The 23,454-nt window shown below is 67.0% G+C and overlaps 4 protein-coding genes across 5 annotated transcripts; 1 reads left to right on the top strand and 3 right to left on the bottom strand.

Moving 5' to 3' along the window:
* Positions 1 to 4,598: 4,598 nt before the first annotated feature.
* Positions 4,599 to 10,476, top strand: LOC126648344 (testis-specific Y-encoded-like protein 4). The gene is given in 8 exon segments (XM_050331166.1): positions 4,599 to 6,489; positions 6,573 to 6,650; positions 6,734 to 6,845; positions 7,895 to 7,995; positions 7,997 to 8,041; positions 9,109 to 9,185; positions 9,271 to 9,344; positions 10,092 to 10,476. Coding segments are annotated over 8 exon segments (1,908 nt in total). The 5' UTR covers positions 4,599 to 5,142; the 3' UTR covers positions 10,166 to 10,476.
* On the bottom strand, positions 10,429 to 12,868 carry LOC126648345 (U8 snoRNA-decapping enzyme-like). Its single transcript, XM_050331167.1, is given in 4 exon segments — positions 10,429 to 10,744; positions 11,657 to 11,898; positions 11,901 to 11,949; positions 12,671 to 12,868. Coding segments are annotated over 4 exon segments (720 nt in total). The 3' UTR covers positions 10,429 to 10,513.
* Positions 12,869 to 13,141: 273 nt separating this feature from the next.
* On the bottom strand, positions 13,142 to 17,411 carry LOC126648343 (N-alpha-acetyltransferase 10-like). The gene is given in 10 exon segments (XM_050331165.1): positions 13,142 to 13,433; positions 13,540 to 13,624; positions 14,111 to 14,148; positions 14,150 to 14,156; positions 14,450 to 14,565; positions 15,460 to 15,485; positions 15,488 to 15,504; positions 15,609 to 15,667; positions 16,837 to 16,935; positions 17,300 to 17,411. Coding segments are annotated over 10 exon segments (681 nt in total). The 5' UTR covers positions 17,321 to 17,411; the 3' UTR covers positions 13,142 to 13,220.
* A 283-nt stretch (positions 17,412 to 17,694) lies between these two features.
* HSD17B10 (hydroxysteroid 17-beta dehydrogenase 10) lies at positions 17,695 to 22,552 on the bottom strand. 2 transcript variants are annotated; one of them, XM_050331163.1, is made up of 6 exons: positions 22,513 to 22,552; positions 22,248 to 22,412; positions 20,461 to 20,680; positions 19,538 to 19,666; positions 19,353 to 19,461; positions 17,695 to 18,250 (listed from the first exon to the last, which is right to left on the bottom strand). In XM_050331163.1, exons 1-6 carry the CDS (start codon positions 22,534 to 22,536, stop codon positions 17,872 to 17,874), a joined length of 1,026 nt encoding a protein of 341 aa, XP_050187120.1. In that variant the 5' UTR covers positions 22,537 to 22,552; the 3' UTR covers positions 17,695 to 17,871. The 2 variants fall into 2 exon arrangements, with proteins under 2 accessions (XP_050187120.1, XP_050187121.1); XM_050331164.1 differs by having other exon boundaries at positions 17,923 to 18,250; positions 20,461 to 20,625.
* Between the last annotated feature and the right edge of the window lie 902 nt (positions 22,553 to 23,454).

Raw genomic sequence — 23,454 nt, forward strand, 5'->3', positions numbered from 1 at the left:
AATGGATGAACCCCCCAAACCCCGGGCCCTGAACCCTTGGGGGGGACCCCCAAAGCGGGGGGGGGGCCCATCCCATCCCCCCTCCCCACGTCCCGTCCCAAACTTGCCCAAACTCCCCGAACCGCCCCGAAATGACGCCGTCGGAAAAAGCAGCTCAACCCCCCCCGAAAAGCCGGAAAATGACCCCAAAACGGCCCCAAACCCCTAAAAACCGTTCAGAAAGGGCAAAACCCCCAGACAACACCACCCCCCCCCTCCCCGCACCCCATATTTCGGGAGGGGCTTTTTCCACCCACAGGCCCCGAGTTTTGCCCTTTTTGCCACCAAAGCAGCCTTGAAACCCGCTGGGTTAATGTCACTTTTTGATGCTTTCCAGCCCCGAATTTGGCGGGTTTTACCCCAGAGCGGCTGCGGGTGCAGTGCCCGGGACCCCTCCCCACTTTTGGGGGGGCTCTCCCCCCCCCTCCCCGGGACTTCCCCGGCTCGAAGCGACGTGAAACTCGCCCTGAGCCGGCAGGAAATGCGAGGTGGGAGGATTTTGGGGTGGGGGGTGGAACAGACGCGGCCACCTCGGGGCTCTGCTCCCCCTCCCCTCAATGGAACCCCCTCCCCACGGGGACCCCAGCCCCAGCCCCTGTGCCCACGTGTGGGGCCCCCTTGTGAAGACCCTCAAACCCTCCCTCGTGCCACGTGTGGGGGTTCAGCCCCCCCCTAAAGCCCCCCAAATCCCGCTCACCGGCTGCACCCCGAGTGCTGCCCGCCCTGGCACCCCGCTTTTTATGCCCCCTCCCGGTGATGTCAGAGACCCCTCCCACACCTGGGGGGGGCCTGGGCCCCCCCCCAAAATCCTCACACCTCTCCTCTTCCGCCCCCTCCCCATGGTGGGGGCAGCGGCACCGCCCCAAACTTTCACTTGTTTGGGAAAGGAGGTTGAGGTTCCTTTGGGGGGGAGGCGGGGGGGGGGCAAAGGGACTCCCCGTGCACCCCCGGGGGTGCAGACCCAAAGGAGGGACCCTTTAACCCCCTCTTTGTGACCCCCACCCACCGGGGGCCTCCCAGTCTCCGGGCTCCCCCCCAAAAAAAACTGGGGGGGCTCAGGAATCCGCGGAGACCCCGTTTGACCCCCAGTGCCCCAGTTCAAGTGCTGTCCCACCTTGCCCTCCCCTTTAATCCGCCCTTCGTGACCCCCACCCGCTGGGGACCCCCAAACTCCAAGAAGAGCTCCAGGACCCCAAAACACCCACAAGAGCCGGGGGGAGGGGGGAATTGGGGTGGAGGGCCCGTTTAATGCCCCCCCACCGCGTGCCCCCACCCCTGCTGGCCACGCCTTCACCATTCAAGCCCCGCCCACACACCTCAAACCACGCCCTCTCCTGCCACGCCCGAAGTGAGCCAAAGTCCTGCCCCTCCGAACAGGCCCCGCCCCCTTTCCGCGGCCCGGCCCTGCTCATTCCCCCAGGCTCCGCCCCCGTCATACCCCGCCCATTCCATCAGACCACGCCCATTCCCTTAGACCCCGCCCCCGCGTCCACCGCAGACCCCTGCCCTCCGCCGTGGCCCCGCCCATTCTCCGGCCCGGGCCCCGCCCTCCGCCATGGCCCGCGCTCCCGCCTCCGCCCCGGCTCTCCCTGGCCGGACTCCTGGCGTGCCCCGCGCGGGGGGCCCTGCCCGCCCCCCGGACCCCGGGACCCCCTGAACCCCCGGGACCCCCACGACCCCCGTGACTCCCCCGGCCCCGCCTGCCTCGCCCCTGCCGCTCCCCTTCCTCACGGAGGACCCTGCGCCGCCCCCCGGGGTCCCTGAGCCCCCACGCGCCCCCCTCGGGCTGGGGGACCTCGATGGCCCCGCGCCCCCGGCCCCGGGGTCCCGGCGGGTCCTGTTCGCCGACGCTCTGGGGCTGCCCCTGACCTGCCTGCGGCAGTACTGGCCCTGGGACCCCCGGGGAAGGGGGGCACACGGGGGCGGGGAGCTCCCGGCGGGAGGGGAGGGGGCGCGGGGGAGCCGCCCACCCCCCTCGGGAGCTGGATGAGGCCTGGGAAGGGCAGGTAAGAGATTGGATAGGGGGGGAGAAGCTAAATCTGCATGAGGGACCCCCCCCAAAAATGAGGTCAAACTTCCCCACCCTCCGCATGTGCCCCCCGAAATTGGGGGGGTGGGCTGTGGCGCGTGCCTGGACCCCCTCCCCGGGCTCCCCTCGGTCCCCGAATGTGGGTCACAGTTTTGGGGAGGAGCAGATGCTGCCCCCACCCCTAATTTGGGGGGGGGGGGAACGGGGTCCTCTCCGATGACCCCCTCCTCGTTCATGTCCCCCCAAAAGGCCGCAGGAGGCGGAGGATGTGCAGCCCTCACCCCCGAGCACGGCACAGGTACGTATTGCCCCCCCATTTTAGGGGTCCCCCCCGTTTTGGGGACCTCCCCCAAATTTAGGGGTGCCCCCCCAGTTTTGGGGGTCCCTCACCCCTTTTCTCCCCAACAGAGCCCGACCCTTCCCCACCGCCCCCCCCGGATGCGGAGTCACCGCTCCCGGCACAGGTGAGCCAAACCCCTCCCCCAACCCCAAATTCTGGGGTGTCCCCTAGCACGTGGGGTACCCCCACCCCTTCAGCCCCCGAAGGAAGGGGGTCCCCAAACTGTGCCCCCCCCAGGCCGCCGAGGACGAGGCGGTGGCGCGGGAGCTGGAGCAGCTCTACCTGTCCCACCTGCGCCGGCTGCGGGGGACCCTGGCGACAGCGACCCCCCGCGGAACGGGGGCCCCTTTGCCCGAGCGGGCCCCCAACACGTCGCTGGCCAACGAGATGGCCCTGCGCTACGAGGGGGGGGGTCGCTGCAGCCCCCCGGTGCTGCTGGGCAGGGGGGGGCCGCTGGAGGGGGCGCTGGTGGTGCCCGCGCGGCGCCGCGGGGCAGGGGGCGCGGGGGGTTAGGGAGCCTGCGGGGGCTGCGGGGTGGTCCTGGCCTTGGCCGTGCTGGTGCCCGTGGCGTGGGGGGGGGACGGGGGGGGTCCCACGGCCGCGCTGGCCCTGGGGCTGTACCTGGCGCTGGCCTGGCTCACGTGAGGGGGGGGTGTCCCCAAATTGTCACTGCCCACCCCCCCCTAAAGCATTGTCACCGCCCAGAGTCTCACACACACACCCCCTGGTTTCACCCCTGAGAAAGTGGGACCCCCCTCCCCAAATCGGTCTGGGAGGGGAGGGGGGGGTGAGTTGTGGGATGGGCACCCCCAAATTGCCTCCTCCGGGGTGAGGGGGGGGCTCGGTCACTGTGTGGGACCCCCCCCGGGTGTTGGGGTGCCCCTGTGTACATACAGCCATGGAACGATGGTGTCCCCGAGTTCTTGTCGTGGGGGGGGCTTTGAGGGGGTTTTGGTGCAGGGCAGGGAGGGGGGGTTTGTCTGTCCCCGTTGTGAGGGGGCTGGAGTCTCACACCCCTCCCCATCGCTGTCGCAGCCGTTTCCTGCCCCGGGAAAGGTCCCAGCAAAGGTCACGGGGCCCGCGGGTGACAAACAGAGCCCCCCCCCCGGGACGTGGGGAGGGGGCTCTGGGTGACAAACAGCCCCCCCCCGGGAAGAGGGGAAGGGGCTCTGGGTGACAAAATCCCAAAATCCCCCGGGAGGTGGGGAGGGGGCACTGGCATCCCTTTAGGGGTGGGAGGGGCTCACCTTCGGTGCCATGTCGTGGGTGCTGTGTTGTGACAGAGGGGATGTGTTCCACGGGGGGTCCTGAGTATCTGGGGGATAATAATTATGGGAGCATTGGGGAGCAGGTCCTGAGCCCCTCAGGAAGAACGGGGGGGTCCTGAGCCCCTTGGAGCAGCTGGGGGTCTCAGCCCTCTGGACTCACGGGGGCTGGCCCCTTAAGGTGGGTCTCATCCTCCTCGAGGTCACTCAGGTAACCTCGAGGGGGTTTCATCCAACCTGGACTCGCTGGGGTGGGGTCCCAGCTCACCTGGACTTATAGGGGGAGGATGGGGGGTCCCAGCCCCTCAGGTGACATGGGGGGGGGTTTCCTCAGCTCCTCAGGACTCATGGAGGGTGGCGGTCCCAGGCCCCACGGGTGATAGCGGGGGGGGGGTCCCAACCCACCTGGACTCAACTGTGGAGGTGTCCCAGCCCTTTAAGTGACAGCAGGGTGGGGTCCCAGCTCACCTGGGGTCACTGTGGGGTGTGTCCCAGCCCCTCAGGTGACATCGAGAGGGGTCCCAGCCCCTCCTGGGAGTCCCTTTGCTCCCCCCTCGGCCCCTCCTTGGGGGGGGGGGGTCCCTTCACCCCCTCGCCCCTCAATCCCCTCATGGGGGCGGTGGGCGTGGCCCGTCCCCTCACGGGGTGGGCGTGGCCTGTCCCCTCACAGCGGGGCTCTCGCGCCGCCTGCACGTGCGCTCCTCGCTGTGCGCGTGCGCGCCCCTCCCTTTCCCGGGGCTCCCTCGAGCCCGCCAAAGCTGCGCGCTCCCATTGGCCGCCGCTTTCCCGCCCTGCGCGCGTGACGCCCGTGGCCACGGCAACCCGGCCGGTGACGGGCGGCAGCGCGCACGCGCGGGGTGAGTGGGCGGGGCTCCGGCGGCGGCGCGCGCGCTTTTTCTTCCCGCTTCCCCTCCCCTCCCCCCCCACCTCCCTCAGCCGCCGCTGCGGCCCCGGAGCCGCCGCGCCATGAGCGGGGCCGGGCCCGGGCCCGACCTGCCGTCCCCGGCCAAGCTCCGCCGCCTGGACGAGAGCAGCGGGACGGGCCCCGCCGCCGCCACCGCCACCGCCGCTGTTCCCCCGCGCCGGGAGAGCTCCCGTCCCCCCCACCCCGGTGAGGGCCGCGGCGCGCGCGCGCGGGGCGGGAGCGGCGGGTCTGGGCATGCGCGGGGAGGCGGCGCCAGAGCGCCCCCTGGCGGCGGAACGGAGAGCGCAGGAGGGGCCGGAGACCCCAAAGGAGGGGATGGAGACCCCAAAGGAGGGGATGGAGACCCCACAAGAGGGGATGGAGACCCCAAAAGAGGGGATGGAGACCCCACAAGAGGGGATGGAGACCCCACAAGAGGGGATGGAGACCCCAAAGGAGGGTGGAGACCCCAGTGAAGGGCGTGGAGACCCCAAAGGAGGGGATAGAGACCCCAGTGAAGGGCGTGGAGACCCCAAAGGAGGGGATAGAGACCCCACAAGAGGGGATGGAGACCCCAAAGGAGGGGGTGGAGACCCCACAAGAGGGGATGGAGACCCCAGTGAAGAGGATGGAGACCCCAAAAGAGAGGATGGAGACCCCAGTGAAGAGGATTGAGGCTCTAAAAGAGGGGATGGAGACCCCAAAGGAGGGAATGGAGACCCCTGGGAATGAGAAGACCCCCAAGGATGAGATGGAGACCCTCAAGAAAGGGGTAGAAACCCCAATGAGGTGCCTGAAGACCCCCAAGAAGGGGCTGGAGACCACCATGGAGCCAAGAGGAGAGCTGGAGACAGCCATCACCCCATGCTTGGAGCAAGAAAACAGGGGTCTGGAGACCACCAGAGGGGCTGTAGGGAGTCTGGAGACCACCAATGGGTGCAAGGAGAGCCTGGAGACCACCATCAGCCACTGCTTGGAGCAAGAAAATGGGGGTCTGGAGACCCCACTGGAATCCAAAGGGAGCCCAGAGACCACCAGGGAGGTCCCAGGAACCACCAACGGGCGCAGGGGGAGCCTGGAGACGGCCGTGAGCCGGTGCCTGGAGCAGGGCAGGAGGAGCAAGGGGGGCTCAGAGACCACCAGCAAGGCACAGGGGGGGCTGCAGAGCGACGTTCCCCCCACCAGCAGGGGCCTGAAGACCACCAGCAGGCGCAAGGCCGGGCTGAAGACCCCCGGGAGAGCCAGGGGGAGTGTGGAGACCACGGGAACCCAGTGCTTGGACTGGGAGAGGAGCAGGAACGGGGGCCTGGAGACCACCAGGGAGGGCCTGGAGACCACCAGGGAGGGCATGGAGACCACCAGGGAGATCTTGGCAGGTCTGGAGACCACCGTGAGGCCCAAGGGGAGCCTGGAGAGCACCGTTACCAGCCATGTGAAGTGGGACAGAGAGCAGGAGGAGGGTCTGGAGACGACCACTGAGCCCACCAGGGACGTCCTGAGGGGTCTGGAGCCCACCAGGGCTGTCCTGGGGGGCCTGGAGCCCACCCCCACGGCCCGTGTGGGGCAGAGCCAGGGTGGCCCCGTGCTCCCAGAACTGGGGGGGCTCCCGGGGCCCGTGGAGGTCCCGGACTCGTTGGATGTCCCAGTGCCCAAGTGCCAGGAGGCCGAGGAGAGCGCGGTGATCTCGGTGGGCGAGGACGAGGAGGAGGAGGAGGAGGAGGAGGGGGAGGAGGAAGGCCCAGGGCGGTACCTGGCGGCCCTGGAGGCCGTGCAGCTGCAGCTCGAGGCCGTGGAGGAGGAGGCCGCCCGAGCTTTCCGCCGGCTCCGCGCGCGCTTCGGGCTCCGGCGCCGGCCCCACCTGCAGCGCCGCAACCGCCTCATCCAGCACATCCCCGGCTTCTGGGTCACCGCCGTATCCTGGGCACGGGGGCTGGGAGGGGGTTTGGGAGGGGGGGAACCCCCAGCCCCACCTTTCCTTGACCCCAGAGCCCCCAGTTCCTGAACCACCCGCAGCTCTCGGCCATGATCAGCGACCGCGACGAGGACGCGCTGAGCTACATGACGAGCTTGCAGGTGCCCTGGGGGGGCTGAGGGGGGGGGTTAGGGGGGTGTGGACCCCCCCACCCCATCAAAAGTGACACGGGTGGGCCCTGCAGGTGGAGGAGTTCGGGCAGAGCCGCCCCGGGTGCCGCATCCGCTTCTTCTTCAGCGTCAACCCCTACTTCCAGAACGACGTCGTGGCCAAGGAGTTCGTGCGAGGCCCCTCCGGTGGGTGAGGGGACCCCAAAACAGCTCTGGGACCCCCAGAGTGGGGGTGAGAAGGGTCCCCCAAAACAGCCCTGGGACCCCCAGAGTGGGGGTGAAAAGGGACCCTAAACCAGTCCTGGGACCCCCAGAGTGGGGGTGAGAAGGGTCCCCCAAAACAGCTCTGCGACCCCCGGAGTGGGGACCCTAAAAACAGCTCTGGGACCCTCAAACTGTGGGTGAAAACCAGACTCCAAACCCAGCCCTGGGACTGCCAGAATTGGGGTTAAAAGGGTCCCCCAAATTTGGGGTGAAAAGGGTCCCCAAAACCAAAAAGGGCCCCCCAAAGTTGGGGTGGAAGAGGCCCCCCAAAACAACTCTGGGACCCCCAAATTGGGGATAAAAGGTCCCCAGAATCACCCTGGGACCCCCAGACTGGGGGAGAAAAGGGTCCCCAAAAATAGCCATGGAACTCCCAAACTGGGTGTGAAAAGGGTGTCCAAAAACAGCCCCAGAACCCTCAAGCCGTGGGTGAAAAAGAGATCCAAAACCAGCCCTGGGACTGCCAGAATGGGGGTGAAAAGGGTCCCCAGAAACAGCCCTGGGACCCTCAAGCTGTGGGTGAAAAATTCCACCAAAACAGCCTTGTGATCCCCAAATTTGGGATAAAAAGGGTCCCCAAAATCACCCTTGGGACCTCCAGAGTGGGGGTGAGAAGGGTCCCTAAAAACAGCTCTGGGACCCCCAGAGTGGGGGTGAAAAAGAGACTCCAGAACCAGTCCTGGGACTGCCAGAATGGGGGTGAAAAGGGTCCCCCAAAACCAGCTCTGAGACACCCAAATTTGGGTAAAAAAGGTCCCCAAAATCACCCCTGGGACCCCCAGAGTTGGGGTGAGAAGGGTCCCCAAAATCACCCCTGGGCCCCCCAAACTGTGGGTGCAGAAGTTTCTCCCCTCAGGAGATGCTTTATTTTAGACCCCTCGGGGTGCAGGGGGGGCTCCCCCAGATCCCCCAGCCCCAGGAGGGGTTTGGGGGGTCTGCAGTGACCCCCCCATGTGCTCCCCTCCCCCCAGGTCACCTGGTGTCCCACTCGACCCCGATCCGGTGGTGGCAGGGGCAGGACCCCCGGTCCCGGCCCCACAAGGGCCCCCCCGGCCCCCGCAGCTTCTTTCGCCTGGTTTGGGGATCACAGCTTCCCTGCGGGGGACCGAGTGGCTGAGGTGAGCCCAGTGCTCCCAGTAACCCCCCAGTGCTCCCAGTAACCCCCCAGTGACCCCCCAGTGCTCCCAGTGACCCCTTCCAGTAACCCCTTCAATGCTCCCAGTGATCTCCCAGTGCTCCCAGTAACCCCCCAGTGCTCCCAGTAACACTCCCCTGCTCTCAGTGATACCCCCAGTGCTCCCAGTAACCCCCCAGTGACCCCCCAGTGCTCCCAGGAACCATCCCAGTGACCCCCCAGTGCTCCCAGTAACCCCTCCCAGTAACCCCCCAGTGCTCCCAGGAACCATCCAGTGATCCCCCAGTGCTCCCAGTAACCCCCCCAGTGCTCCCAGGAACCCTCCCTGTTCCCAGTGACCCCCCCAGTGCTCCCAGTAACCCCCCAGTGCTCCCAGTAACACTCCCCAGTGCTCCCAGTAACCCCCCAGTGACTCCCCAGTGCTCCCAGGAACCATCCCAGTGACCCCCCAGTGCTCCCAGTGACCCCTCCCAGTGACCCCCAGTGCTCCCAGTGACCGCTCCCAGTGACCCCCTCAATGCTCTCAGTGATACCCCCAGTGCTCCCAGTAACCCCCCAGTGCTCCCAGTAACACTCCCCAGTGCTCCCAGGAACCATCCCAGTGATCCCCCAGTGCTCCCAGGAACCGTCCCAGTGGTCCCAGTGATCCCCCAGTGCTCCCAATGACCCCCCAGTGACCTCCCAGTGACCCTCCCAGTGCTCCCAGTGACCCTCCCAGTGACCCCCCAGTGCTCCCAGTGACCCCCCATTGCTCCCAATGACCCCCCAGTGACCTCCCAGTGACTTCCCAGTGCTCCCAGTGACCCCCCAGTGACCCCCTAGTGCTCCCAGGAACCCCCCCAGTGATCCCAGGAACCCTCCCAGTGCTCCCAATGACCCCCCAGTGACCTCCCAGTGACCCCCCCCCAGTGCTCCCAGTGCTCCCAGGAACCCTCCCAGTGTTCCCAGTAACCTCCCAGTGCTCCCAATGACCCCCCAGTGCTCCCAGTGCCCCCCCAGTGCTCCCAGGAACCCTCCCAGTACCCCCTGACCCCCCCTGTTCCCCCCCAGATCATCAAGGAGGAGCTTTGGCCCAACCCACTCCAGTTTTACCTGCTGGGGGAGGGGGCTGAGGGCCCCCCTGACAGGTGAGTCGTGCCCTGGGGGGGTCAGGGGAGCTCTGGGGGGACCCCCAAAGCTTCACTCCCCCCTCCAACTCCCCCCTCCCCCCAGTGAGAGCGGCGAGGACTGCGTGGTGATCGAGGACGACGACGAGGACGTGCAGGAGATCCCGGACGATGGGGACGGTCAGTGACCCCCCCTCCCCGACCCTGGGGGACCCCCAAAACCTCTCCTCAAATCTGGGGGGAACCCTAAACACCCCCCCAAAACCCTGGGGAGCCCCAAAACCGCCCCAGCACCCGGGGAACCCTAAAACCCCCCCAAAACCCGGGGGAAACCAAAACTGCCCCAAAACCTCCCCCAACCCTGGGGGGACCCCAAAACCTCTCTCCAAATCTGAGGGAACCCCAACCCCCACCCAAAACCTGGAGGGGGCCCAAAACCCCTCCAGCACCCTGGGGGAACCCCTAACCCCACCCCCAACATCCAGAGGGGAACCCCAAAACCCAGAGGAAACCCAAAACCCAGGGGGAAAACCCAACCCCCCCCCAAAATCTAGGAGGGAACCCCAAACCCCCTAAGACCTGGGGGGGAACCCCAAATCCCCCCAGAACACGGGGGGTACCCAAAAACCCAGGGGGTACCCTAAAACTTCCCCCAAACCTGGGAGAAACACCAAAACCTGGGGGAGAAACCCCAAACTCCCTTAACCCTGGAGGGGACCCCAAAACCTCCCCCCAAACCCAGGGTGGGACCCCAAAACCTCCTTAACCCTGCGGGGGGACCCCAAAATCCCTCTCAAACCCAGGGGGAACCCGAAAACCTGTGGGGGACCCTGAACCCCCCCAAACCCCGGGGGGGACCCCAAAACCTCCCCCAGTTGTCCCTGACCCCCCCAGTCCCTCCTGGGGGCTGATTTGTGCCCCCCCCAGGCAGTGGAGTGGAAGAGGTTCTGGCTGAGGAGCCCCCCGAGGGACGCACGGACCCCACCGGGGGCAGGACCTGATTTGGGGGGGCTGCACCCCCTCCCCCCCCAGGGCATTGCGGGTAACGAGGGGCTGAGGGGGCCCCCAACACAGCTCAGGGTGTTTGAAGGCCTTGAACCCCCCCAAAATCCCCCCCATCTCCACCACACTGGGGGGTTGAGCGGGGGGTGTCCCCCCAATTCCCCCTCCCACACACACACGGGGAGAAACACAACCATTTCCTGACCATTTTTGTACATTTTGGGTTCAAAAACTTGTAAAGTTTTCTTTTTATATCTAAAAATATATTATAATAAAGATTTATTGGGGTTACAAAAGGCCCCCCCCTTAACTCCAGCCTCCCCTCCCCCGGTGGGTTTTGGGGTGTTCTACTCCGTGGGGTCACCCCCCTCCTCATCTGCGGCGGGGGGGAGGGGCTGCCCCGGCTGCGGGGGGGGCTCCGGGGGGTCCTCGATGGGAGGAGGGTCCTCGATGGGGGGGGGGTCGATGCCGAGGGCCGAGAGGACCCCCAGGAGCTGCTCCCGCGCGTCCCCCGCGAAGCGGTTCCGGAGGAAGGGCCGGAGCCCCTCCCCGAGCGGAACACGGACCAGCCCCTGCACCTGCGGGGAGGGGCGACCCCCGAGTGACACCCCCGCGGGGACACCCCCACAGCGACAGGGACACTCCCTCAGGGACAGGGACCACCAGAGGGACAGGGACACCCCCAGAGTGACAGGGACACCCTGACAAGGACAGGGACCACTGGAGGAACAGGGACACCGCCTCAGGGACACCCCCACAAGGACAGGGACCACCAGAGGGACAGGGACACCCCCAGAGGGACAGGGACTCCCCCAGCGTGACAGGGACACGCCCGGATGAACCCCGCACAGGACAGGGACAGTGACGGGGACACCTCCACAGTGACAGAGACACCCCCTATATCCCCCCGTCCCCTGCTCTCCAGCCTGCTCCCGGTTCTCACCCCTCCCATTCCCGTTCCCCCCATTCCCGTTCTCCCACCGCCATTCCCAGTATCACCCCCATTCCCAGTGTCCCCCCCCATTCTCGATGTCCCCCATTCCCAGTGTCCCCACCCACCATTCCCGGTGTCCCCATTCCCGTTGTCCCCCCATTCCCGTTGTCCCCCCCATTCCCAGTGTTCCTCCCATTCCCGTTGCCTCCCATTCCCGGTGTCCCCCCTCCCATTCCCGTTCCCCCATTCCTGTTCCCCCATTCCCGGTGTCTCCATTCCCGTTCCCCACCGTTCCCAGTGTCCCCATTCCCAGTGTCTCCCCCCATTCCCGGTGTCCCCATTCCCAGTGTCCCCATTCCCGTTCCCCCCATTCCCGATTGCCCCATTCCCGGTGTCCTCCCCCATTCCCAGTGTCCCCATTCCCGGTGTCCCCATTCCCGTTCCCCCATTTCTGATCCCCCCCATTCCCGGTGTCTCCATTCCCGTTCCCCACCGTTCCCAGTGTCCCCATTCCCGGTGTCCCCATTCCCGTTCCCCCCATTCCCGATCCCCCCACCTCCAGCCCGTGTTCGGCCGCCCTGGCCCCGCCCCTCTCGATGCTCTCCAGCTCCTCCAATCGCAGCCGCCGTTCGTACAGGTGCGTCACAAGCCCTGCCCCCTCAGCGCCGGCCCCGCCCCCTCGCCGTGGCCACGCCCTCGCCCCGCGGTGGTCGCGGGGCTGGATCCGCAGCGCGGCCGCCCCCGGGCCCAGCTCCTCCCGCAGCTCCTGCCCAGGGCCGCCTCCAGCGGCTCCCCGCGCTCCGCCAGCCCCCCCGGGAACCCGAACCGCCCGTCGAACCGCAGCTGCATCTGGGAAAGGCCGCTTAGAACCGGGAACACCCCCGGGACCCCGACCCGCCCCCCGGGATCCCGACCTGCCCCCGGGACCCCGACCTGCCCCGGGATCCCGATCCGCCCCCGGGATCCTGACCCGCCCCCGGGATCCCGACCTGCCCGTCGAACCGCAGCTGCATCTGGGAAAGGGCGCTTAGAACCGGGAACAACCCCGGGAAACTCCCGGATCCCGAACCGACCCCAGGAACCCGAACCGCCCCCAGGACCCCGACCCGCCCCCGGGAACCCGAAACCGCCCGTCGAACCGCAGCTGCATCTGGGAAAGGCCGCCTAGAACCGGGAACACCCCTCGGGAAACTCCCGGGAACCCGAACCGCCCCCGGGACCCCGAACCGCCCCCCGGGACCCTGAACCGCCCGTCGAACCGCAGCTGCATCTGGGAAAGGGCGCTTAGAACCGGGAACAACCCCCGGGAAACTCCCGGCATCCCGAACCGACCCCCAGGAACCCGAACCGCCCCCAGGACCCCGAACCGCCCCCCGGGATCCCGACCCGCCCGTCGAACCGCAGCTGCAGCTGCAGGGACCCCGAACCGCCCCTCCGAGCTGTATCTGCGGGCACAGCCCCGGGAACCCGACCCGCCCGGACGGGGGTGGGGGTTGTCAGCGGCGAGACCCCCCTCCCTCCCCGTCCACCCCCGGCCCGATGCCCGTCCCCGCCGCCGCCCCCCACTCACCAGCACGGCGTGTCGGGGCGGCGGCGCCCCGGGGGGCAGCGGCGCGTGCAGCAGGACGTGGCAGGCGTGGCGCCAGCCCGTGTCGGTGTCCGTGTCGGTGTCCGTGCCCGGGTCGGTCCCGGCCCCGCTCGGGTCCCGTTCCCGGCCCAGCGCCAGCGCCTCGTCCCGGCTCAGCAGCCGCGGCCGCTCGGCCCGCATGGCGGCGCCGTCACTGCGCGCCCCGGCCAATCAGAGAGCGAGGGGGCAGCCCAGGCCACGCCCCCGCCAATCAGAGAGCGGGGGAGGAGCCGAAGCCACAGCGAAGCCCCGCCCCCCGCTCCCCTTCCCGATGCCCCCGCGGTTTTTGGGGGTGGGAAAAGGGGGCGAGACTCCCTTTAAGCCCCCCCGACACCCCCAAATTAACCCCCCCACACCCCTTCTTACCGCCACGAGCGCCCCCAGCCCGGGGCCACACACAGAGACTGCACAGGCTGGAAAGGAAGGGGCTTTATTCCCCTCCCTCCCCAGGACCAAGGGGGGTCCCAGGAATTTGGGGGACCCCGGGGGGTCCCTACGAGGCCGAGTCGGAGGCCTCGGAGCTGTCCTTGACGTCGGTGCTCTCGGTGGTCTCGCTCACCTCGCTCACGTCTTTGCTGTCGCCCCCTGTCCTCGTGGGGGCCCCGAGGGGGGTGGGGGCTCCCCTGACCCACAGACCCCTCCCACCCCGGGGGCCTGGTGGGGCCGGGGCCGCCCCTGCCTCCTTCTGCTCCACCTGCTTCCTCAGCTGGGGGGGCAATGGGGTTACTGGGGGCAATGAGGGTTAGAAGAGCCTCCCCCCGTCCCAGAAAGGGTTTTGGGGGGTCCTGGGGGGGTTTCTGGGGGGGCTTCACCTCGTCTGCCATCTGGGTGAGGTCCCGTTTCATGGCGTAGGCGTCCTCCCCGTCCGCGTAGTACTTGGGCTCCACCTCACTGATCCTGGGGGGCCCCGGGTTTGGGGGGGTTTGGGGAGCGGGTTTTGGGATGAGGGGGCCGGTTTTGGGGTGCTCCCCACTCCCCATCCCAGCCCATTCCCCTTTTTGTGTCCTTACATGGCCAAAAACTCTCCCAGAGCTGCTCTGAACCCCCCCCAACCCCTCTCCTGAACCCCCCAAACCCACCAACACCCCCCAAAAGCCCCTGAACCCCCAAAACCCTCTCAGAGCCCCCCAAACCCCCTCAGAAACTCCCAAAACCTCTTCAGCGCCCTCTCAGGCCCCACCAAATTCCCCCAGAACCCCCAAAGACCTCTCTCAGAGCCCCCAACCCCCTCAGAAGCCCCCAAAACCATTCCAGAACTTCCCCAAATCCTCCCAAACCCCTCAGAGCCCTCTCAGGCTCCCACTCAAATCCCCTCAAAACCTCCTACAGTGCCCTCAGACCCCTCAGAACTCCCCCAGCCCCCAGAAACGCCCCCAGACTCACTGGAAGTTGAGGGTGTTGGAGCAAAGGTGCAGAGCTGCCTCGGTTGCTGCCCGGGACACAATGGGGGTTATTTTGGGAGCTCTGAGGGGTTTGGGGTCTCTGGGGTGGGTTGTTGGTTCAAGGCGGGGCTCCGGGTGAGTTGTTGGTTCATGGGGGTCTCTGGGCTTGTTGGTTCAGGGGGGCTCTGGGGTTGGGGGTCTCTGGGGGTGGTTTGTTGCCTCAAGGGGGACTCGGGAGGCTGGGGGCTCTGGGGGCGGTTTGTTGGCCTCAGGGGGCTCTGAGGGGGCTGGGGTCTCTGGGGGTGGCTTGTTGGCTCAAGGGGGGCTCTGGGGGTCTCACCTCTTGCGGACGTGCAGCGAGACGTACTTGGCGTTGAAGTTCTCGATCATGGCCCGGCTCGCCTGGTCCATGAGCTTCTGAGCCAGCCCCAGCCGCCGGTGCGAGCGCTTCACGGCCTGGGGGGGCCAAATACGGGATAGGGGACCCCAAAAATGGGGTGGGGGACCCCAAAAATGGCGTGGGACACCCCAAAAACCCCCCAGGGCACCCCAACCCACCCAGGCGCCTCCGGGAGTTTTTGACTGCCTGGGGGAGGGGGAGCCCAAAAATGGGATGAGGGACCCCAAAAACAGGGTGGAGAACCCAAAAATGGCATGAGGGGACACTAAAAACCCTTGGGAGACCCCGAAAACAGGATGGGGGACCCCAGAAATGGGAAAGGGGACTCCAAAATCCTCCAAAAACCCACCCAGGAACATCAAAACCCACCCAGGCACCGGTGGGAGCATTTATGGTCTGGGGGACCCAAAAATGGGATGAAAAATCCTAAAAACCCCTGGGGGACCCTAAAAAAGGGATGGAGAACCCCAAAACCCCACCCAGGAAACAGCAGCCCCCCCTCCCCAAACCCTCTGACCCCCTCCAAGAGCCTCAAGGAGCCCCCCTAAGACCCCTAAAGAGCCCCCCCCAAAAAAAAAACCCTCCAAGAGCCTCCCAAAGACCCCCCCCAAGTGACCCCAAATGCCTCAAAGCGGACCCCAAACGCTCAGAGCCCCTCCAAGAGCACCCCAAAACTTCTCAAAGGGCCCCCAAAGACCCTCAGGGAGCCCCCAAAACCCTCCAAGAGCCCCCCTCGACCCCCCTCAAAGCCCACCCTGAACGCTCAGCCCTTCCCCCTGAACTCTTTGAGGAGGCCCCAGAGACCCTCAAAGAGCCCCCCAAAACTCCCCTGAGATGACCCCAAACTCCCTCAAGGAGCCCCCAAACCCTCTCAAGGAGCCCCCAAACCCTCTCCCCTACTCCAAGAGCCCCCCCAAACCCCTCTAGGACCCCCCAAACCCCCTCCTTACCAGGGACGTGATGTGTCCGTGGGGACGTCATCAGGATCCTCCTCCCTGCACGAGGATGGGGGGTCGAGGGCTGAGACCCCCAAATCCCCTCGGGAGAACCCCCAGAGCCCCCAAAGCCGGGCTAAGGGGCAGGCCCCAGCCACACTCACATCTTGGCCAGGACGTATCCCACGATCTTGCCGTTCTCGTCCTCGGCGATGTACGACAGCTGGGGGCACGAGGGTTAGGGGCATGGGGGCAATGGGGTCAGGGGCATGGGGGCACGGGGGGGCACAGAGGGTCACGACAGCTGGGGCACATGGGCTAGGGGCATGGGGGGCACTGGGGGTCAGGGGCATGGGGGCACGAGGGGACATGGGGGCACAGAGGGTCACGACAGCTGGGGGCACGGGGGCACGGGGGTCAGGGGCATGGGGGCACAGGAGGACATGGGGGCACGGGGGTCAGGGGGCATGGGGGCACGGGGGACATGGGGGCACAGAGGGTCACGACAGCTGGGGCAATGGGGGTCAGGGGGCATGGGGGGACACGGGGGACATGGGGAGCTGGGAGGGGTATGGGGGACATGGGGCCAGGAGGGCACAGGGTCTGGGGGCCACAGGGGATCAGAGGAGTCTGGGGGCACAGGGGAACATAGGGGGACATGGGGGGCACAGAGGGTTGAGGGGGCACAGGGGGGTCATGGGGGGCACAGGGGATCAGAAGGGCACGAGGGACATGGGGGCACAGAGAGGCTGGGGGCACAGAGAGGGTCTGGAGGAGCACAGGGGACATGGGGGTAAGGGGCACAGGTCAGGGGGCACAGGGGGGTCAGGGCGGCACAGGGGGGCATGGGGGCATGGTCAGGGAACAGGGGGCTGGGAGGGCACAGGGGTTGGGGGCCACAAGGGGGCACAGGGGATCAGAGGAGTCGGGGGGGCATAAGGGGGACATGGGGGGTCCCGGTGGGGCTACAGGGGACTTAGGGGGCACAGAGGGTCAGGAGAGCTGGGGGCACATCCGGAGGAGGTGCACGGGGGGCGGGGGTTCAGACTATGGAGGGGTTCATAGGGGTCAAGGGGGTCCAGCTATAGGAGGGCTACAGGGGTCCCAGGGTGCTATCGGAGGTTCCAGCTATCCCGGGGGTTCCAGCTATCCTGGGGTTCCAGCTATCCGGGGGTTTCCAGCTATCCCGGGAGGTTCCAGCTATCCCGGGGGTTCCAGCTATCCCGGAAGGTTCCAGCTATCCTGGGGGTTCCAGCTATCCCGGGGTTCCAGCTATCCGGGGGTTCCAGCTATCCCGGGAGAGGTTCCAGCTATCCCGGGAGGGTTCCAGCTATCCCGGGGGGTTCCAGCTATCCCGGGGGTTCCAGCTATCCCGGGGGTTCCAGGCCCCACCTGCGGCCAGGAGAGGCCGTGGTAGAAGTAATATTTCATCTGGTAGTTCTCGGGCAGGCACAGCAGGTTGCAGTGCTGCATGTTCATCAGGTCCTCGGGCTGGGGGGCACCGGGAGGGCTCTTCAGAACCGCCCCGAGAGCCCGGGACCCCTCCCAGCCCCCATCCCCCTCCCCGAGGCCCTGCACCCCCAAGAGCCCCCCAAGAGCCCCGTGTGCTGCTCTAGGCCCCCAGGACCCCCTCAGAGCCCCCAGAAGGCTCCGGACTCCCTTCCAGAACCCCCTGAGACGCCCGTGTGCCCCCCAGACCCTCCAGCTGTGCCCGGTGCCCCCTCACAGCCCCCCACCCCGAGGCCCACCCCCTCAGATGCCCCCCGGCCCCCCTCCCAGAGTCCCCCTGTAGAGGCCCCCAGGGTGCCCCCTTCCCGACCCCTCCCCAGTCCCCGGTTGCCCCCAGGCCACCGACCCGCGCGTTGCGGATGTTCATGGTCCCGGTCCTGTTCCCGATCCCCGTTCCCGGTTCCCGGTCCCGGTCCCGGTTCCGCTCCCGGTCTCTCCCTCACGCGCCGCTTCCGCCGGAAGCGCCTCCTCCCCTCCCAATCAGCGCCGGTCTCGCCCCCTCCGCCCCTCCCACTCCGGAATGACAGGCGCCTCAGCCAATCGGTGACCGAGGAGAGAGGCTAAGACACGCCCACCACCCTCAGCCAATCAGAGGCGAACTCCGGGCGCGCCAAAAGCGCCTCGGGGAGGGGCGGGGTTTAACCTCCCCACCCACCCGCCCCAGCCAATCGCGTGTGGCGACGCTGAGATTGACAGCGCCGCGGACCAATGGAGAGCGAGGGGAGGCGGGGCAGCGCAGGACACGGACACGTGGGAGGAACCCCCTTTATTGCGCCGGGAGGAGGGGACAGGAGGGACACGGGGGGTCCCGGGGGGATCTCCACACCCGGCGGCTCGAGATGGTCCCCCACACCCAGGCAGCGTCTCCGCACCCGGGCAGGGACCCCATCGCGGGGTGTCCCGGCTTCCAGAGGTGCCTCATGGCCACATTCCCGGGGTTTGCCCCCGAATCCCAGGGTATCCCCACTCGGGAGGGTAGTTCTCCCCACTCAGGGGGGTCTCCCCAATCATGGGGGGTGACCCCAGTCCATGTCCCCGTCCTGGAGCGTCCAGCCTGGTGTCCGTGCCCATCCCGGTGTCCCCGCCCCCGTTCGGGGGTGCCGCTCTCAGGGCTGCATCCGCAGGGCCCCGTCCAGCCTCACGACCTCGCCGTTGATCATGGGGTTCTCGGCCAGCGCCTGCACCAGGTGCGCGAACTCGGCAGGGTCCCCGAGGCGCGACGGGAACGGCACCTGCTGCCCCAGGAAGGTCCGGACCCGCTCGGGCAGCCCCGCCAGGAGAGGGGTGGAGAACAGCCCTGGGGGGCACAGAGCCGGGGGGCAATCGGGGGAAGCCCCCACCTCGATTAACCCCACGGTGCCCTCTGTGTCCGTACTGGGGGCTCTGAGGAACCCCGAACACAAGGGGTGAATCGGGGGGGGTCCCCACCCTGAGGATCCCCCAAGGCAGGGGGTGAATTGGGGGGTGTATCCCCCATCAGTGCCCCCACCCAGCACCCCCCGCAGATTCCCAGCAGGGATAACTGGGCTGTGCCCCCCTTCCCCCCCCAGTGCCCCCATTTCCCCCATTCCCCCAGTCCATACCAGGAGTGATGGTGACCACACAGATGCCCAGCAGGGATAACTGGGCTATGCCCTCCCATTTTCTCCCCATTTACCCCCTATTTCCCCAGTCCATACCAGGAGCGATGGTGACCACACAGATGCCCAGCAGGGATAACTGGGCTGTGTCCCCCCTAGTGCCCCCATTTCCCCCATTCCCCCAGTCCATACCAGGGGTGATGGTGACCACGTGGATGCCCAGCAGGGTTAACTGGTCTGTGTCCCCCCATTTACCCCCATTCCCCCAGTCCATACCAGGAGCGATGGTGACCACACAGATGCCCAGCAGGGTTAACTGGTCTGTGTCCCCCATTTACCCCCTATTTCCCCCATTCCCCAGTCCATACCAGGAGGCGATGGTGACCACACAGATGCCCAGCAGGGTTAACTGGTCTGTGTCCCCCCATTTACCCCCTATTTCCCCATTCCCCCAGTCCATACCAGGAGCGATGGTGACCACACAGATGCCCAGCAGGGTTAACTGGGCTGTGTCCCCCATTTACCCCCTATTTCCCCCATTCCCCCAGTCCATACCAGGAGCGATGGTGACCACACAGATGCCCAGCAGGGTTAACTGGTCTGTGTCCCCCATTTACCCCCCCATTCCCCCAGTCCATACCAGGAGCGATGGTGACCACACAGATGCCCAGCAGGGATAACTGGGCTGTGTCCCCATTTCCCCATTTACCCCCATTCCCCCAGTCCATACCAGGAGCGATGGTGACCACGTGGATGCCCAGCAGGGATAACTGGTCTGTGTCCCCCCCATTTACCCCCCCCATTCCCCCCAGTCCATACCAGGAGCGATGGTGACCACGCGGATCCCCAGTGGTGCCAGGTCCCGGGCGATGGGCAGGGTCATGCCCACGATGCCGCCCTTGGAGGCCGAATAGGCCGCCTGCCCCACCTGTGGAGGGGACACGGGTGGCACTGAGGGGTGTCCAGCCCCTCCATGGCCCGGGGGGGTCCCGGGGGTCCCTCACCTGCCCCTCGAAGGCGGCCACGCTGGCCGTGTTGACCACGAGCCCGCGGTGCCCGTCGGGGTCGGGCTGGTTCTGGCTCATCAGTTGGGCGCTGAGCCGGATCACGTTGAACGTGCCCACCAGGTTCACCTGGGCAGGGAGGGAGGGAAGGGGGCTTGAGGAGGGGGTCTGACACCCCATGGCCCCTCCCTGTGCTGGGATGGGACCACCCAGGACCCACAGAGACCCCACAGCCATGGACACCCCAAGAACAGAATGATCTCGTTGGCCAAGGACCCCCCACATTCACCTCGTGGATCAGGGATCCCCCAAACTCACCCACTGATCAGGGACCCCCTAAACTTACCACATTAACAAGAGATCCCCCCAAACCCACCCCACTGACCAGGGACCCCCTGACCCACCTGCCCCATTGACCAGGGACCCCCTCACCCACCTGCCCCATTAATCAGGGACCCTCCAAATCCACCCCACTATCCAGGGACCCCCCAAAGCCCACCCCCATTGACCAGGGACCCTCCTGACCCACCTGCCCCATTGACCAGGGACCCTCCAAAGCCACCCCCCCCCAGGGACCCCCAAGCCCACCCCACTGCCCAGGGACCTCCCAAACCCACCTGTCCCATTGACCAGGGACCCCTGACCCACCTGCCCCATTGATCAGGGACCCCCAAACCCACCCCACTATCCAGGGACCCCCAAACCCACACCCCATTGACCAGGGACCCCTGACCCACCTGCCCCATTGACCAGGGACCCTCCAAACCCCCACCCCCACCCAGGGACCCCCAAACCCACCCCACTGCCCAGGATCTCCAAACCCACCAGCTCCACTGACCAGGACCCCCTGACCCACCTGCCCCATTGACTAGTGACACCCCAAACCCACCCCCACCCAGGGATCCCCTGCACCCCCCACTCACGTTGATGACTTTCTGGAAGTCCTCCAGGTCGTGCACTTTGTCCTTCTTGCTGTTGTAGGTCTTGACGGCGATGCCGATCCCGGCGCAGTTCACGGCCAGGTCCAGGCGCCCGAACCGCTCCCGGGCCACGCCCAGCGCCGCGCCCACCTGGGACGGGCACGTCACCTGCGGGGACATCATGGGGGGGGTCAGGGAACCCCACCTGGGACGGGCACGTCACCTGCGGGGACATCATGGGGGGGGTCAGGGAACCCCACCTGGGACGGGCACGTCACCGGGGAATCTAGAGAACCCCCACCTGGGACGGGCACGTCACCTCCGGGGGGGACAGGGGGGTTGGGGAACCCCACCTGGGACGGGCACGTCACCTGCGGGGACGAGGGGGTCAGGGAACCCCACCTGGGATGGGGGGAGTCAGGGAACCCCCACCTGGGACGGGCACGTCACCTGCGGGGACATCGGGGGGGGTCAGGGAACCCCACCTGGGACGGGCACGTCACCTGTTGGGGACATCGGGGGGGGTCAGGGAACCCCACCTGGGATGGGGGGGGTTAGGGAACCCCACCCGGGACGGGCACGTCACCTGCGGGGACATTATGGGGGGGCTCAGGGAACCCCCACCTGGGAGGGGACATTATGGGGGGGCTCAGGGAACCCCCACGTGGGGGGGTCAGGTCACCTGGGGGGACATCGGGGGGGGTCAGGGAACCCCCACGTGGGATGGGCACATCACCTGAGGGGGTCAGTGGGGTCAGGTCACCCCCACGTGGGGGGGTCAGGTCACCTGGGGGGGTCAGTGGGGTCAGGGAACCCCCACGTGGGGGTGGGGGATAGGTCACCTGGGGGGCAGCATTGGGGGGGTCGTGGTGGGACGTCACCAGTGGGGGTCAAGGTATCACACCCCCCCCCACCTCGGTCACCCGTGGGGTCACGGGGGCCCCACAGCCACTTGGGGACATCACAGGGGGTTCAAGGTGGTCCCACATCGAGGAGGAAAGGTCACCAGTGGGGGGCCAAGGTCACCAGTGGGGGGGTCAAGGTTACCGGGGAAGGGTCAAGATGGTCCCACATTGAAGGTGAAAGGTCACCAGTGGGGAGGTCAAGGTCACCAGTGGGGTCAAGGCCTGACCCCACTCTGACTGGGAGTGTCACCAGTGGGGTCCAGGCTGCACCTACTCTGAGTGGAACTGTCACCAGTGTGGGGGTCAAGGTCACCAGTGGGGTCAAAGCCCCACACTGAGTGAAACTGTCACCAGTGGGGTCCAGGCTGCACCTACTCTGAGTGGGACTGTCACCAGTGGGGTCCAGACTTGTCCCCACACTGAGTGGGACTGTCACCAGTGGGGGGTCAAGGTCACCAGCGGGGCCAAAGCCTGTCCCCACATTGAGTGAAACGGTCACCAGTGGGGGGTCAAGGTCACCAGCAGGGTCCAGACCTGTCCCCACTCTGAGTGGGACTGTCACCAGTGGGGTCCAGACTTGTCCCCACACTGAGTGGGACTGTCCCCAGTGGGGTGCAGGCTGCACCTACTCTGAGTGGAACTGTCACCAGTGAGCGGTCAAGGTCACCAGCGGGGTCAAGGCCTGACCCCACTCTGAGTGGGACTGTCCCCAGTGGGCTCCACACCTGTCCCCACGCTGAGTGCCACTGTCCCCAGGGGGCTCCAGGGCGGCTCCCGTGCCGGGGTGGGGACCCCACCCGTGGGCTCCACGTGGTGACACGCCGGTCGGGGGGGGCACCAGACCAGAAGAACCCCTCCCGGCACCCACTCCCACCCCCCACTCACGTCCGCGGGGGCGAAGGCGCAGTGCTCGCCCAGCTCCTTGGCCAGCTGCCCCCCGGGGGACGCGGGCAGGTCCAGCAGCACCACGCGTGCCCCCCGCTCCACGAGCCGCTCCACCGTGGCCCGGCCCAGCCCGGAGCCACCGCCCGTCACCAGCGCCACCAGACCCTGGAGGAGGGGGGACACAAAGAGAGGGGTCAGTGGGGAGACCCCCAAAACAGCCCCCCACGAGTGGAGTGCGTGGGGAGGGGGAGGGAATCCGTGCTACCTTCACGCTGCGAATCGCCGCCATCGCCGCCCTGGGGAGGGGGGAGGGATTGGGGGAGGGAGAGGGGGAGGGACCTGATCACGCCTCCATCACGACCCCCGATCACGCCCTCCCTCCGTCCCTCTCTCCCGGTCCCTCCTCCGGAGGGGACCGGGGAGAGAGAGAGGACGAGAGAGGAAGGATCGGGGATACCGCGTGGAGGGACCCCGTGGGGAGGGATCGGGGGATTTTGGAGGGAGGGGGCGTTTGATTGGCAGCTCAAGGGGCGGGGCTCACGGGAGTGGGCGTGGCATCGAAGATATGGGCGTGGTTTGTGTGGGAGGGGGCGTGGCCTAAAGCGAAGGGGGCGTGGCCAGAACCCGCCATGTTCACACGGGGGTCCCTGGCGGCGCCGATCGGAGCGAGGATGTGAGGAGGGGTTTGGGGTCCTTGAGGGGGTTTGGGGTCCTTGAGGGGGACTCTTGGGGTCCCCGGGTGGGACTGGACGGGATTTGGGAGGATCTTTAAAGGGAGGAAAACGGGGGATCTGGCGAGGGGTTTTGGGGTCCTTGGGGGGTCTCTGGGATCCTTGAGGGGGTTTGGGATCCTTGAGGGGGTCTCTGGGGTCCCTGGGTGGGACTGGAGGGATTTGGGGGGATCTATAAGGCTAGGGAGGAAAACGGGGGATCTGGAGAGGGTTTGGGGGTGCTTGGGGTCCTTGAGGGGGTGCAGCAGTCCTTGGGGGTTTGGGGTCCTTGGGGGTCTCTGGGGTCCTCGGGTGGGACTGGAGGGGTTTTGGGGGATCTATAAAGGGTTAGGGAGGAAAACGGGGATCTCTGGAGAGGGGTTTTGGGGTCCTTGGGGTCCTCTGGGACTTTGAGGGGGTTTCGGATTCTGGGGGTCTCTGGGGTCCCTGGGTGGGACTGAGGATTTGGGGGATCTTTAAAGGGTTAGGGGAGGAAA

The sequence above is a fragment of the Myiozetetes cayanensis genome, unplaced genomic scaffold (genome assembly GCF_022539395.1).
Source record: "Myiozetetes cayanensis isolate MyiCay16 unplaced genomic scaffold, myiCay2020 scf490, whole genome shotgun sequence".
Classification (NCBI taxonomy): domain Eukaryota; kingdom Metazoa; phylum Chordata; class Aves; order Passeriformes; family Tyrannidae; genus Myiozetetes; species Myiozetetes cayanensis.